The 15,662-nt window shown below is 43.1% G+C and overlaps 1 protein-coding gene across 1 annotated transcript in view; it reads left to right on the top strand.

Annotated features, from left to right (window-relative positions):
• The window catches only part of PLCH1 (phospholipase C eta 1), a 217,266-nt gene that overhangs the window by 191,979 nt on the left and 9,625 nt on the right, over nucleotides 1–15,662 (top strand). The window contains exons 11-14 of the mRNA XM_069083617.1: nucleotides 2,593–2,754; nucleotides 5,484–5,555; nucleotides 10,898–10,992; nucleotides 12,147–12,244. Of these exons, the coding sequence (XP_068939718.1) occupies nucleotides 2,593–2,754; nucleotides 5,484–5,555; nucleotides 10,898–10,992; nucleotides 12,147–12,244 (427 nt within the window). The remainder of the gene's footprint in view (nucleotides 1–2,592; nucleotides 2,755–5,483; nucleotides 5,556–10,897; nucleotides 10,993–12,146; nucleotides 12,245–15,662) is intronic.

Below are 15,662 nucleotides of genomic sequence, written 5' to 3'. Positions count from 1 at the left end.
GTCTTCCTATAGTTTAGATTTCCCCTTGGATCCCTTCCCCTTTCCTCTGCTAAGGAGCCAAAAGGAAAAGAGGAAAAAGAGAAAAAAAGCCAACTAAATGTCCAATAACTGTGAGAAAGATCTGCCTTTCTGTGCAGTGCTTCCCCCCCCCCCTCCCCCCCACGGAGCAGTGGAAGGAAGGAAGCATTTCCTCAGATCTGTCGGCCAAGCTTGGAATTGTCAGCTGGTTATTCTTCCTGTTGACATGATCATAGTTAGACACATTGTGTCTGGTGTTTTCTCGGCACTGTTTACTTCATTCTGTCTCCCTGGATGGATGTATTTCATTGTTTCTCCATATTCATGACATTTGTCATTTCTTATAGGATCCTGAAACTTTATTTACCTTCGTGTACCATAATGTATTTAGCCCTCATCTACTAAAAGGGGCAGGCAGCTGGGTGGCGCCATAGTGCAGAGAGAGCCAGGCCTGGAGTCAGAGTCATCTTTGGGAGTTCAAATCTGGCCTCAGACACTTACTAGCTGTGTGGCCATGGACAAGTCATTAACCCTGTTTGCCTCAGTGTTATCATTTGTAAAGTGAGCTGGAGAAGGAAATAGCAAGCCAAATCCAGTATCTTTGACCCAAAGAGTCAGACACAACTGAAAAATTACTTAATAACTACTCAAGATACATCTACTTTCTTTCCAGGTCTTTGCTACCACAAAAACCAACCAACCAAACAAAAACCACCAAAACCCCCAAACCAAACATTTTTGAGTCTAAGGAGTCTTTCTTTTTATCAGGGACCCCCTTGGGGTTTATGCCTTCCCAGAGAATCTTTGTGAGAAAAGGGTATGGGACATCTTAGTCATTTATTTGCATCATTCCAAATTTCTAGAATAAAATGTTTTGTTGTAACAGAATTTTTCTATTCAATTCAATAAATATTTATCAATGTCAAGTGTGAAATTTAACAAAAATGTAAATGGAGGCAATTCTCTAAGAAAGATAACAGTTTATTAATAGGGTTCTGAACTCACTAATAAAGGATGATTCAATGGCAGTGCTTCTGGCCGAAGACACAGAATTGAAGATGCAACTCGCTTTTCTACTCATAGAACAAAGAACAGAAAAAAGTCACATAAATAGCCACCATCATAGGGGCAAGGGTTCATGATTGGTTACAATGAAGAAGGTGGGCACGACATACACATGGGATAAAAATCCACCTCTGTCAATCTCTAAGGAATGCTTTGTGAATTTATGGGTCCCAGCTGTATCCTGAGGTCACTCATAGGGACCTAGAAATGTAAACTCACTTGCACCTGGGGAACTGAAGAAGAACACCATTTACAACTGCAAAAGATGGGACAAGATCAGTTAGTCCAGCTTCTCAAGGATAACACACAAACCTGGCAGGAAATGCTGAGATAATGTTTTGTGAGACTATTGAGAGCATCTTTAAATGACAGTGATCCTGGGAAAGCTTATGCTTTTGGTATCTACCTTTCAAGAGAGGGAGACTGAACCTTTGAACTCAGAGTGGGAGAAGACACTTAGGCTTGGTACATAGAATACTGAATATGGTTACAGAATAAAAGCATTTACAGAGTAAAATCAATGCGTGAACAATGTGTTATTTTGACATTGAGTGCCTATACTGCACAAAACATTCTTTCTGGCTTCTCTGTGCTTTCCCACGTCCATGGCTTTGCTCATGCCATGTATTCCATCTGGAATACCTTTCTCCCAGTCCTTACCTGTCTCTACCTACAACAGTTCAACTAATCCTTCAAAGCCAGACATGCTCGAATAGAAATTCCTTTTGAGTATAGATTGGACTACATCAATGGTTTGCAAAGTATGGACTGGGGACCCCTGGGAGTCCCTGATACCTTTCATGAGGTCAAAAGTATTTTCATAATAATACTAAGATGTTTTAATTTCTAATATGGCAAGCATCAGTAAATATAACCCAAATAAGCAAAGCTTTTTGAGGGTGAGTCCTCAATAACTTTTTGGTATAAAGGGTTCGGAGACCAAACGGTATGGTGATTGCTAGCCTAGAATGACCACTGAGTCCTTCCCTGGACAATCTTCCTGAGATCCCTTCCAACTCTATAATGCTGGGATTTTTGGCTTCCGTCTTCAGTCCCCTGGGGTCTCATTCATTGGTCTTCCTTCTTGCCCACTGTAGTCACACTATGTATAGGGATCTCCAGTTCACAAGAATCTGCACAAGAACTGTGCTCACTCTCCCCCACAACCGACCCCCCGCCCCCCACAACTGACCCCCCACCCTTGCCAATTCTGTGCCTCCCCATTCTAATGAGGAGAGTATGCTTTCAAAATAAGTGACCCATCTATCTGCTTAGCCTTGCAAACCTCGAGGCATTTGTCCAGCCTAGCAGAACTTTAGGGGTTTTCTCTCTCCCTAGGTCTCAGTTACTGTCTTTCCTCCAAAGCATTAAAATGCAAACTTGAAGCTCCATAATGAGGCCAACATAGCATAGCTTTGGGAGAGGTGTTTGACATTGAGAAGCTGCTGCTGGTTTCCAGCATTGGCCAGGAAGTCACTCATTCTCTTGATCTTCCCTGATTCTTTTCAGAATAATGGAACAACTGATCACCAAGTGGAATCTTTCATAAGGAAAAAACTGGAGTCACTATTAAAAGAATCTCAAATCCGGGACAAAGAAGAGCCTGACAGTTTCACTGTTCGAGCTCTGCTGAAGGCTACACATGAAGGCTTAAATGTGCATCTGAAGCAGGTATGGGAAAGTCCTTCTGGGATCTAGCCCTTGCCAAGAGATGCTAAGTAAACCTGAAAATAAGAAAGCAGTCTCTATTTTTTTAAATGTGGAGGGTTGAATGTGAAATGCATCTCTCTTTTTCTTTTGTTGAATCTGAGCCTTTTTCAAAGTACTTAAATTGAGAAACAGGTTTTGGGGGAAAATCCCAAGTCTTGCTTTTGAATCCAAACTACTTAGTAAGACTCCTGACTCTGGAGTCAAGAGACCTGCATTTGAATCCTGGCTCTGATACTTTAATTACCTGTGTGACTTTTAGAAAGTCGTTTAGCCTCTCTGGGCTGGTTGGGCTGCATAGCCATCCCTTCCAGCCTGAATTCTCTGCTCCTACAATCCAGATGTGGGAGAAGCAGGGCTTTGATATGTCACTGGAGCTCCTGGTGAGGGCTGGTTGGCCCAGGGGATGTTTAGCCCTGTTCCTTAGTGACATCATATCACCAGGAGGGGAAGAGAAAGGCAGGGATGCCTTGTGTTGCTGCAGTGAAAGCTTGACAGCCTTTTCCCTAGCAGGGAGGCTGAGGGAGTCACCATCACTGGTGAATTCAGTTGAATTCTACATTGAAAAAGTGCCTATTTGGGGTGGCTAGGTGGCACAGTGAGTAAAGCGCCAGCCCCAGAGTCAGGAGGACCAGAGTTTGGTTCCAGCCTCAGACACTTGACACCCCCCCCCACACACACACCCACACACACAAAACTAGCCGTGTAACCTTGGGCAAGTTACTTAACCCCAATTGCCCTCCAAAAGGCAAAAAAAAAGTGACTACTCTATGCTGGAATGGGGATACCAAGGTGGGGAAAAAGCCAGAACTAGTCTCTGACATCAAGGAGTTTCCATTCTATAGGGTAGGGGATATAGCACATACATAGATAAGTAAATGCAGAGTAATTTTAGAACACTGTGTCAAGTGGGATCATGAGAAGGCTTTATATAAAAGGTGGCATCTGAGCTAGGCTTTAAAGGAAGCCAGGGACTATGGGAGGCAGAAGTTTTCCAGACAAGGGGAATCAGCTATTCAGAGGCACAGGTGGCCAGCTTCTTTGGAATGGAGAGTGTGAAAGCTGGCAGGGTGGGGGCCTAGACTTAGTGCTCCATTCTTAGATTCAGTGGGATACTTTGAATGGAAAGGGAGGCAAACATCATGTATCTTCTTGGTCTCTTGGTCACACAAAAGTCAAGGCAGATACACAGACTGGTGAGCTGCAAGATATCTCCTGGGCCAGCATATGATCCCCACCTCCCCCCCCCTCAAGAATATTAAGCCTTTACATTGTTTGTAAAGTAGTCTGGGATCTAGGAGCCTGCATTTCTTAATGAATTTGTATCTATTCAACTTGGATAGTGAAAGCTGAGTGCCTAAGACACAGCCATGTTAAGTGGAATCCCGGAATTGCTCAGTGACAGGTCAGAAAAGGAGTTCCTTACACGTTTAATCATCTGTCTTAAGTGAAACAAAGTACTATTGCTGCATATCATTGAGAAAAATGGAGTGTGTGTGTGTGTGTGTGTATTTGTGTGAGAGAGAGAGAGAGACAGAGAGACACAGAGACTGAGAGAGTCATAGAGACAGAGAGAAAGAAAGCTTAAACAAAGCTGACTTAGCCTTTGTATCAAGGATCATTGGCTTGGAGCTGGTGACTGGGATACCAGAGGCATCTAGTGGAAAACTCCCCTGCCCCCAATTCTGATGAGATGAGAACACTGAGCCTGGGGACGCTGTAGTGGCGGTAAAGTGACTTGCCTGAAGTCATCCGGAGAGTGAACTTTAGAGATAGCACTTGAACCCAGGCCCTGGGATTCCAGAGCTCTTTTCACACAATTTATGAAAAGAAAGAAAAGTAAATTCTCTAACCTTAAGAACTGCTCATGTGTAGAACAGGAGTCGTGCAGAAAGTATGAAGCCAGGGCTCCTCTCCTCCCTTCCCCCCTTCCTGGAGGCCTTCCCACAAGGCTGGATGACCACTCCCTGGGGATGGTGCAGAGGGGATCCCCACATAGGTTTGGGCTGAATTGGCTGCTCTCCCAACTCTGAGATTTGGTGACCATGTTGTTTTCTTCTGTGCTGGGCTAGTCAGGAGGGGCTTCATGCAGGAAGTCAGACTCAAGGAAGATCAGGCTCTAGGTCCCTTAAGGGGAAGGAGGAGAACCTTCCCATTGGGAGAACAGCATGAACAAAGACATAAAGGTGGAGATCATACTGCGTGTTCTAGAGATGGTGAGAGATGGGCTTGGCCAGTCTGATGATTAAGGGAAATGACATGGAGGTGCAGGCCACCGAGGCTGCTTGGGTTGTGCTGTGGAGGGCCTCAGACCTGGTGAGGAACCCACACCTTGGTGCCTTAGTGAGTGGCTGAGGAGGAGCCTTTGAAGGCTTTTCATCAGGGTTGTAACATGCATGAAGATGTGTTGGAGAATGACTCACATGGTTATAACATGTAGAAATGAGACTGAAGGCACAGAAGCTCTTATAAAGGTCCAGTTCTGAGATGATGCAGCCACAGCCTGGGCCAGGAATGGAAAGTGAGCAGGGATGTCAAAGCTATTATCCAGGAAGAGTTCAGAGGACTCAGCAACAGAATTTCCTGGGGTGAGGGAGGGGGAGAGTTCTCAAAGGCTCAATGAGATAAAATGCCTTCCTCGGCTTGTAAAGGGGAACTAAAAGCATGTTCATGCTGTCTTTTTGTTTACTCAGAATCCAGATGTGAAAGAAAGTGGAAGGAAATCTCACGGACGTTCCCTAATGGGTAATTTTGGAAAACACAAGGTATGAAAAAAGAATTGCCAATGTGTATGTTGAGAGTTTTAGCTCTAATTAAATTAACTGTAATTAATTCGAACGGTCACTTCAAAGTCCTGTCTATGACCCTATAGTTAGTGTGGCCTAGGGGACAGAATGCTGAAGTTCAGTCTTCCTACTCTGTGTGATTCGCATAAGTTATCTCACTTCTCTGGCCCTTGCTGTCATAAAAACAATGACAGCCATAGCCTAGGCAGCACTGTACACACACACACACACACACACACACACACACACACACACGTATACATACATACACAAATAGAGCGCTTTAAGGTTTGCAAAGTATTTTCCGAATATTATCTCATTGCATCCTCACAACTTTGGAAGGCGGGTGCTGCTATATTATCCTCATTATACAGACAGAGGTTAAAGTGATTGCCCAAGGTCACACAGCTAGCAAACGTCTGAGGCAGATTTGAACTCAGGTCTTTCTGCCTCCAGGTCCAGTACTTTCTTTGTCTACTGAGGCCCCTGGCTACCATGGGAGGGAGTTGGATCATTACATGATCCAAGGTCTGATTTCTAGGCCTAACGCTAACTACGAGGGGATGGTGGAGGGGCAGGCCTATTATGTCCAACTTAAAACAAACAACAAAAACACAATCTGCCTCCAGATGTTTCTTTGGTCCTTGGTGTCTGAAAGGTCAGTAGGACACTGTAGATTGTGTGACTAAAAATACATGTTGCCATTCACAGACCAGATTGTGCGTGTGTGTGTGTCTGTGTACACAGGAGCTGTGCCATCTTCTACCAAGGGTGAAAGACTTGGAGCTCTGTGATTGTTCTCCAAGGATCACCTCTGTGAGGGCTGTTCAGCAGGCTGGCTGCAGGGTCTGGTCTTTGATCATAGTTGCTCTGAGTCATGAAGGGACTGTCATCTGTGTCAGTGGGGGGACCCTCCCATGGCTGCCATTCCAGATCCTTGAGGCACTGATGAATCAGTTCATAGATTTAGATCTGGAGGAAACTTTAAGGGCTGTCGAGTTCAGCCCCTTTCTTTTATTGATGATGAAATTGAGGCCTGGAGGGGTTAAGTCATTTGTCCTGGGTCATAGGCACTAGCCCTTGACTCCTAAGTGAGTACTTTTCTGGAGCCTAATTCAATTATCACAGCTATCCCAGGCCCATGAGCCATCTGGTCCAGTGTACTGTAACACCAAGGAAAGGCAACTTCCCAAGGTTCAGAATACCAGCATAGGTGATCTCCATTTTATTCAGTGACAAACCAAGAACAGAGAAGGTCAAAACATGACATCATTCAAAATACAGCATTTACTAAGTGTGATTAAATAATCTCCAAGTACTACCCCACCCCAGGACCTTCCATTCATTCAATCAATTACAAAGTTCCTGTTCTAAATACTACTCCACCCCTAGGCTGTACCTTCATTTAGTCCATCACAAAGCCCCTCTTATCAAATGGAGATTAGTTTCCAATCTAAGTAAAGTACCTTCATTTGTCAATCGCAGAGCACAATAAGGTCAAAAGTTCCCCACCCCTGGATCACAATTGAATCTACCCCAGAGTTACATCAAGTTTAAACACAGCACTTAATACCCAAGTGGAGGTCTTTTCTTCATCTTGACAGGAGGCAAGTTCTCAGCAATCTTAGTTCCTGGGGAGACAAGGCTTAGCAAGGCCACAAGATATATTGCCAGTCCCTTCATTAATTCATCCTCTGTCTGCAGAACAGTCCTAGAACCCCTGAAAACATTAGCAAAACCCTCTTCCAGGATTTCTGTAAACATACAACAAGAAAATCCTTCTTCAGGGCTTCTGAACCAACAGAAAGGTTCCCAGACCCCTGCAACAACAGCACTGTCCTTCACCAGTGGACAGTATTCACTCTGTCTGCAGGACAGTCTCCAGACCCCTGCAACAACAGCACTGCCCTTCACCAGTGTACAGTATTCACTCTGTCTGCAGGACAGTTTCCAGACCCCTGCAACAACAGCACTGTCCTTTACCAGTGGACAGTATTCACTCTCTGTCTGCAGGACAGTCTCAGGGCTTCTAGCCAAAAGCCAGGTTCCAGGACTTCTTCAACAGGACAGTCTTTCACCAGTGGACAAATCTGGCAAAACAACATCAAAACAGACAGACAAAGTACCAGCAAAACAGCCATGTCTCCTCAGTCCTTGGCAGCTCAGGGGGCAGGTCTCAAAAGTCCAGGGCGATTCAAAGTGGCCCCAGCAATCCTTCTCAGTCTCTCTCTCTGCCTCCATGAGGGTGCTGCTTCCAAAAAGTTCTTCTGCCTCTCTCTTGTCTCTGCAAATCTACGTCACCAGCTCCTCCCAGTTCAGGACTCTCTTTTCACATCAAGTCCATCCCACAGGTGGGATTAACAAGCTCTGGGTTTTAACACAATCAATTTGAAAACCAAGCCAATACAGGGGAATCTTTAATTGCCATTACTATCACATCTAGTGAGATTGTACATAAAAATACAAATGCTGCGATTCCTGTAGCCATACTGCCTCCTCTATCAATCACTCAGTCCACCATTATTAAAGGTCTACTACGTGCTAGGGACTGGGGATGGACAAAAGTGAAAACATCCCCTGCCCTGGAAAAGCTTACATGGTGTTAGCCCCAAATCCTAACTGAGGAAGCCGAGGTCCAGACTTGGGCAGTGGGGACCTAATAAATACTATTTGATGATAGCAGAGAGTTAGGAGGTACATGGATCGCAATCTAGATCTGTAGTGAGAGAACCTGAGGTAAAAGTCTGCCTTCTACCTCTTATAACCTCACGACTCTGGGCAAGTCAGTTAACCTCTTGGGGCTCAGTTTCCTCATCTAGAAAATGAGAGATTGAATGAAATACCCTCGAAGGTCCCTTTAAGTTCTAGATCTGTGATTTTTTTTCTGGTTACAGAAATAAGGCCTTGATAGAATTATGTAAAAACAAAAAAAAATCAGGAAAAAAATTCTCACACCCCACTCACCCCAAACTCAACTGTGCCTTCGGGTAACTCTTGGCTGAAGAAATACAGAAGCCAAAATCATGCTATGAAATAAAGGCACATCAGTATTTAGCAAGGAGGCTGTGTGCTGGGCTCAATTAAGGCTGGCCTGCTAGGACCAAATTCCAGTGAGTCATATCTTTAGGCAATAGTGACCATACGGGGACCCAGAGGCAGACCTTGTATATATGAGTTATTATATGATTTTATTATTTATTACATATTTTATTAAATATTTTATTATTTATTATATGATCATATTATTATATGAGTTAGCCTAATTTTCACTCATCCCTCGACTTCCATTCTTGCTTGTTCAATTAACCATTAATTGGTGACATTTTGGAGATGTAACTTTAAAAAAAAATCATAACAAAGTTGTAAGTCTTCTCAGGGAAACCCAGTCTCCTTATGAGTGGACTGCTAAATTGCCTACATCTTCCTAATTCTCTTAAGATGAACAGGCAAGCTTTGCAGATCCTGCTCCACCCACTTCAGCCTGGGGATTTCTGTAAGCCCTGCTCACTTTGCATGAAGGAATACTCCACCTCCCCCAAGGGGGAGAGCCCATGGGAATGATGGACAAAGAAGGCCTTCCCTGCATCATCATCACTGGAGTTAGTTGCTTTATGGGACATTGGAGAATTCTTAGCTTAATTACTATAACCAGCCACCCTAATCATAAGTTGGGGCTTAAAAACAGGTTTTTTTGGATAGCTTTGGTGAATATAAAACTAGAATTATGTCTTTTTTGAGGCATATGAATAAATGAGGGCTTCGAAGAAGACTAATTCTGAATTAATAATAGTATTTCTGTCCCAAGAACCACCACCCACATGCAGAGATATTTTTCCTTAAATGCGTGCTCAGTATCAGGGCCACAGATGCCAGTTACATGGCCATAGAAGAAAAAGGAGTAACTTATTCCTTTTAACACACAATGGCATTGGGAAGCATCGCTGCTGTCCTGAGGGGGGGAATCATTCATTTCTTTGTTTTCCCAAGACAGGTAATTCCCAGAGTGGAGTTGTTCTATGATCCCATTTGGGGTTTTCTTGGCAAAGATCCTAGACTAGTTTGCCATTTCCTTCTCCAGCTCATTTTACAGTTGAAGAAACTGAGGCAAACAGGGTTAAGTGACTTGCCCAGGGTCCGAGGCAGGACTTGAACTCAGATCTTCCTAATTGCAGGGCCAGCACTCTATCCACTGTGCCACCCAGCTGCCCCCACTGTGTAGATCCTTTGCCAAGTATTGTTTCTACTGGCTATTCTCACATACATGAGGTACTTGGTTTTTCTGGCTCCTGCTGCCTCTGGGGCTCTTCCTTCCTTCTTGCTTTGGCAAAGTAAGGGTCTAGTCTCCCCTCCTTCTCTTCAGTTTTCAGATCCTGAGCTCATAGATTCAGAACTAGATGGGCCTTTAAAGCCATATACTTTTTTTTTGGGGGGGGGAGGGCAGTTGGGGTTGTGACTTGACCAAGGTAAGTCATATAGTTCAATGCCTTTATTTTATAGATGAAGAAACAGGCCAGAGAGGGAGGAAGGGAATAAACACTTATTGAGTACCATCCATATGCGAGGAACTGTGCTAAACCCTTTCCAAAGATGATCTCATTTGATGATCATAACAGCCTTGGGAGGTGGAAGCTGTTATCTCCTCTCTTAGACCTGAGGAAACAGGCTGAGACAGCATAAATGACTGGCATTGCCCTCACAGTCAGATAGTAAGTGTCTGGGGGCAACATTTGAACTCAGGTCTTCCTGACTTTATCCATTGTGCCACCTACCTGTCTTAGTACACATGCACTAGATAATGAAGCCAAGTGCAAATCTAGCTCCTCCAGATCCAACCCTAGCGTTTTTCCTCTGGGAACTTCTTGGGTAAGATCAATCAGTCAATTAATGAACTAATAAGCATTTATTAAGTGCCTACTGTGTTCTAGGCACAGGAGATACAAACTCATAAAGAGTGTACATTCTCACATCCTAGATAGAGTCAGGTTCAGGGTATAGTTCCTCACACCAAGTTACCGCCAGCTACAGGGTCATATCAGAAGATACTGTGTTGATACCAGAGCCCTCCAATGCACAGCCTCCAGGTGTCTTCTAGGGACCAGAAAGAAGAAAAACAATTCAGTCCAGCCAACATTTAAATTCTTACTACATACCAGGAAGAGTGGTAGGGGCTGGCGATTACAAAGAAGGCTAAAGGGAAGTACTTCCTGTGTCTCTCCCTACCTCTCTCATTTCACTTGTCAATCTCCCTTCATTCCATGTCTGTTGTAGAGATGCATGGCAGGATGGGTTTATTGATGAGTCTTCTGTGATTTCTCCAACAGAAAACAACAAAGACAAGGTCCAAGTCTAATAGCACTGATGACGACGAGGAAGGACAGCATAATTCTTCTGGAAAGGAAGGTGGCCAGCTGTACAGGTCAGGGACACTGCTAGCATTCTAAGTTCACACAATTACCTAACACCTCCGCGGTTTTCTACTTAGTATCTGTGTTAGATTGTAGTGTCCCAGAGAGTCAAATCAATACATTGTTGTTGGTCACCTGAAGTGTACAAAGTGACTCTATCAGATATAGAGAATGATGACATTTGCCCTTCCCTCAAGGACTTTGCATGGCATGAATGTATGGGATTTTAAGTGACAATATAATGATTCATTGACGAATGAGTAATGCAGTGCTGGGAGTTAATGGGAGGCAGAAAGCGTTGAAGACTGGAGAAGTGTATAAAGGCTTCATGGAGATGGGGCTCTTGAACAGTGCCTTGAAGGATGGCTTGGATTTGGAAATGTGATAAAGGGAGAGGAAGTTAATCCAATTAGAGCAGAGATTCTTAACCTCAGTTTGTGGATACATGTCAGGAGTTCTGTAGATTTGTTTTTATACCCATATCTTATAATTCATTGATTTCCTTTATAATCATATATATTTATTCATTTAAACACATTATTATAAAAAGGGGTTCATAGACTTCCCCTGATTGCCAGTGGGGTCCATGACACACAAAAAGGTTAAAAGCCTCTGAAGCAAAGATTAGCAAAATCGTGGAAGTGAGTGGATGAGAAGAGGGTTTGTGCAAGGGGAATAACAAAAGAGATGTTATCTACAATGGCTGCTTCATAGCTCATGATGATGAATTAGTCAACAAGGATTTGCTAAGCACCTGCCATATGTTGGACATGGTACTCAGTTCTGATACAAAGACAAAGAAGGAAACAGTCTATACTCTCAAGGAAGGATGATGTGTGATCAACTTCTGTTCATATAGGAGGACCCCAAGGAATGCCTAGACTGATAATAACTGTTATGTGTTAAGAGTGCATTGAATAGACAGGACATGGGGTCCTTGCCTTTAGGGACTAGAAAAGTACAGAATATGATTACTATAAACTTAATAAAGAAATACAGCAGCCTGTCAGGATACCTGCTAGCAAATATCTTTGGAGGTATGATTGGGAAGCAACTAATTATGCAATATTCCATTGGGAGAGGGACAGTCAGAATTTTCAAAGCAAATTCCTTGCACCTAGCAACTCATAGACTTTGCAATGTACATTGTTTATGTTCCTTACAGGCTCAGCCGCAGAAGGAAAACCATGAAGCTGTGCCGGGACCTCTCGGATTTAGTTATTTATACCAATTCCGTGGCAGCCCAAGACATAGTAGATGATGGTGAGAGTGGGCAAAGGCTTGTGTTTTGCTGATATTACCAAGGTCTATTCAGTCAATCAGTCAACAAACATTGATTTAGTTCCTACTGTGTACCAGACACTGTGCTGAACACTGGAAATAAAGCCAAAGATGAAGTCATCCTTACTCTCAAGGAGCTTGTATTTTAACAGGGAGACAACACTTAAACCATGTGAGGGATTCCTGTACCATTGATACTAAAATACTCCCCTGAATTCCTATTCTGATGACTCACCAGTTGACCTGGGTTCCTGAAGGCTGTACCAGCTGAAGGCCATCTCTGGAAGGTTTAACCAAGCTGGAATGGCTTTGAATGTGAGCTCACTGAAGGCCCACCCATGTGTTGTCTGAGTACCAGCCTAGCTCGATTCAGAGAGTCTGTCACCAGGTTGTGATGGGCAGAAAGTGTCTACAGAAACTCTTAAAGACATTTGAATTCAATTGCCTGAGTTGCAGAAGGTTTATCTTCTTCTGTCAATGGAAGGAGTACTCCCCACACTTAAAATTGACTGATCCTTAAAATATTGACTGACCTTGAAATGGATTAACCTTGGTATTTGGGGTCTTTTTCAAATAAAGTCAATTTGGGAAATCAGATTGCCTATTTTTATAGGGCCTCTTATGCTGTGCTCAGCATTGATCAATAGCTTAATAGACATGGTTGACTAACCGAATGATTAGGAAGTCAGAGTGAGTTCAGGCGGGGGATTAAGTTGTTAATTGCTCTTTTATTATTAGGGAGATAATAGAAATTAGGGCAACTCCAGAATCAGGTGCAGTAAATTATTTTCTGCAAGCAGCAGTCCCTGAAATACAATGCAAATGCAGTTCTATAAAGCCATGCTCTTCTCTAATGGCTTTTGCTAATCAGAGGAAGGATGGTCACAGAGGATTAGTCCAAATTAGCATGAACGAGAGCAGCCACTGGATCAAAGGGATATTTTGGTGGGTTCTTTTGTTACTTTCCTGTAATCTTGACTTTGAGAGAAGTCATCTGGAAGATTGAAATTTCATCCCAATAGGAATGTTTTCAGCTACTGAATTAGCCACCTAGGATGACGGGGAACATAGAAGCAGAATATAGCTCAGAAGTCATATAATCCAAGCTCCTTATTTTGCAGATATAGAAACTGGGACCCTGTGAAGCAAAGTCACTAAACCATGATTACATGGGCAATAAACAAGGGGTAGATGTGGATTCAAATTCACCTGTCTGATTCTAATGTAGTATTTTAGGAGGAACATTGATGTGCTGAAAAGCCTGACTTATAGGAGGGGAACCGAAATGGTGGTTTTTTAGTTAATTCTATATGAAAACTGGAAGGAGACCTTTAGCCTGGAGAAGAGAAAGGAAAGGAGGTGGGTGGGTGGATATTTAAACATTTGAAGAGCTTGACCACCCTATCAACTCGTGGTTTCAGTCTCATCACCTCTCCTTTATGGCTCAAGTCCTTGGTGTAAGACTTGTATACCACCTAGGCTGGACATTCTTCTGTTCTTGAAGGTTTATGTAACTTCTTACTCTAGTCCCTGAGAAGTTCTGAGTTAGTCCTGGGCCTGCTGCTTCCTGATTACCTCCATGGACACTGTGGGTTGGAGAAAATTCAGATTTTCTCTGCCTAGCTCTACCTATCCTAAAACCTCTCCAGGGAGTACAATATCTCTCTTCCTTTTCACCCAGACACTACTTCATGCTAAGCTGATGGTTTCTGAGCAGAGTTGTTTTCACTGATTCCTTCTTCTCACATTTAGATTGATATATTTAGGCTTGTTTGAGCCTATGTACATGAAAAAGTACTGATCCTACAGTTCAGATCAGTACTTTTTCATATACATACATATTGCACATATACATAGATAATATGTGTGTGTGTATGAGAGAGACAGAGAGTATTGTTGAGTAATTTTTCAGTCATATCCAACTCTCTGTGACCCCTTTTGGGTTTTTCTTGGTAAAGATCCTGCAGTATTTTGCCATTTCTTTCTCCAAGTCATGTTATAGATGAGGAAAGTGAAGTAAACAGAGGTTAAATGGGGTCACACTATTAAGTGTCTGGAGCTGGGTTTGAACTCTGGTCTTCCTGACTCTGGGCCAAGTCCTCTGTCCACTGCCCCCTTGCCCCCGATGGATTAGATTAGATGGACTTCCATCTTCCTACTCTAAATTTACCATTTTCAAACCCTAGCTTCTATCCTTGCATACCTTGGATTCATGTTCAGATGAAGAGTCCTTTCTTCAACTCCTCTTCAGCTATATCCTGTAGGATTTCTTCCCTTTGGTGCTGATTTTGTCCTTTTCATTGTGATGAAATTGTGACAATTTAGCAAGAGAGCAGCACAGGCTAAAAATGTTTCGAAGTCCCCAAACAAGTTCAGGAACTGTATCAACGAGCTGAAAGTGTGTTTATGTGCGTGTGTCTGGAAACATCATTTCCAGTAAATGCTGCATGAAACCTAATCCTATTAGCTCTAATGGAAAGTAATGCTGGGCACTGTTCTGTTTTGGAGCTCCGCATGTTTTTATTGTACAAGAAAACGAGCAGGAGATAATTAAAATGTGACATTTTACACACAAAGGTGGCTCAGCTCTACTGGTAGGCTAATTCCTATGTTTGGGGGCTTTTGGAAAGTCATTCACACTACAGGCTTGTGTGTAAGGGCATTTCTGTAAGAAGACAGGACAGACAGAGAGAGCCACATGGTCACTTAAAAATCCCCCTCATCTCACCTCCTCACAGGCTATGTATCTGATCCCAGAATGCTCAGGTCATTCCTCATTAAAATTGGCAAGTCTGACCAGTAGGTTTCAGGTCTTCAAAAATACAGAAAAGCAGAACTGTGCTCACTACTTACCTCATTTTGCTTACTCCTGATGGCCTCGATGGACACTCACTGGGCATTGGAGAAAGCTGCTTCTCATGAAGACCATGTACTAAAGTTGTAACCTAGCAATCAACTGAACAACCATTTATCACACACTAACAAATTAGGCACTGTATCAGCCATTAGGGTCACAATGAGGAAGAAAAATTGAACAGTCTCTGACTTCAAGGAACTTATATCCTACTGGGAAAAAAGTAATAACGTCCCAGATATGTAAATATAAAAATATTCAACGTAAACGTTATATATACAGAGTAATTGGGAGGGGGATAAGAAAGTACTCACAATCAGAAATCAGAAAAGGTCTATGTAGGATGTGATACCTGAGCTCAGCCTGGAAGGAAACTAGGGACTCAGATATGGAGATGAGAACTGAGGGCATTCCAGACATAAGGGACAGCTTGTACAAAGGTCTGGAGGTGGGAGATGAGAATTAGCATATGAGAAAATAAATATTTTTCCATAGCAGAAGGATTATCCACACTGATGAAGTAACAGATTCTTGTTGCAGTGAAGT

Source organism: Petaurus breviceps, unplaced genomic scaffold (assembly GCF_028583685.1).
Source record: "Petaurus breviceps papuanus isolate PSGF00001 unplaced genomic scaffold, PetGlider_PUasm1.0 173, whole genome shotgun sequence".
Lineage (NCBI taxonomy): Eukaryota > Metazoa > Chordata > Mammalia > Diprotodontia > Petauridae > Petaurus > Petaurus breviceps.
This window is presented reverse-complemented; position numbering and strand designations above follow the sequence as displayed.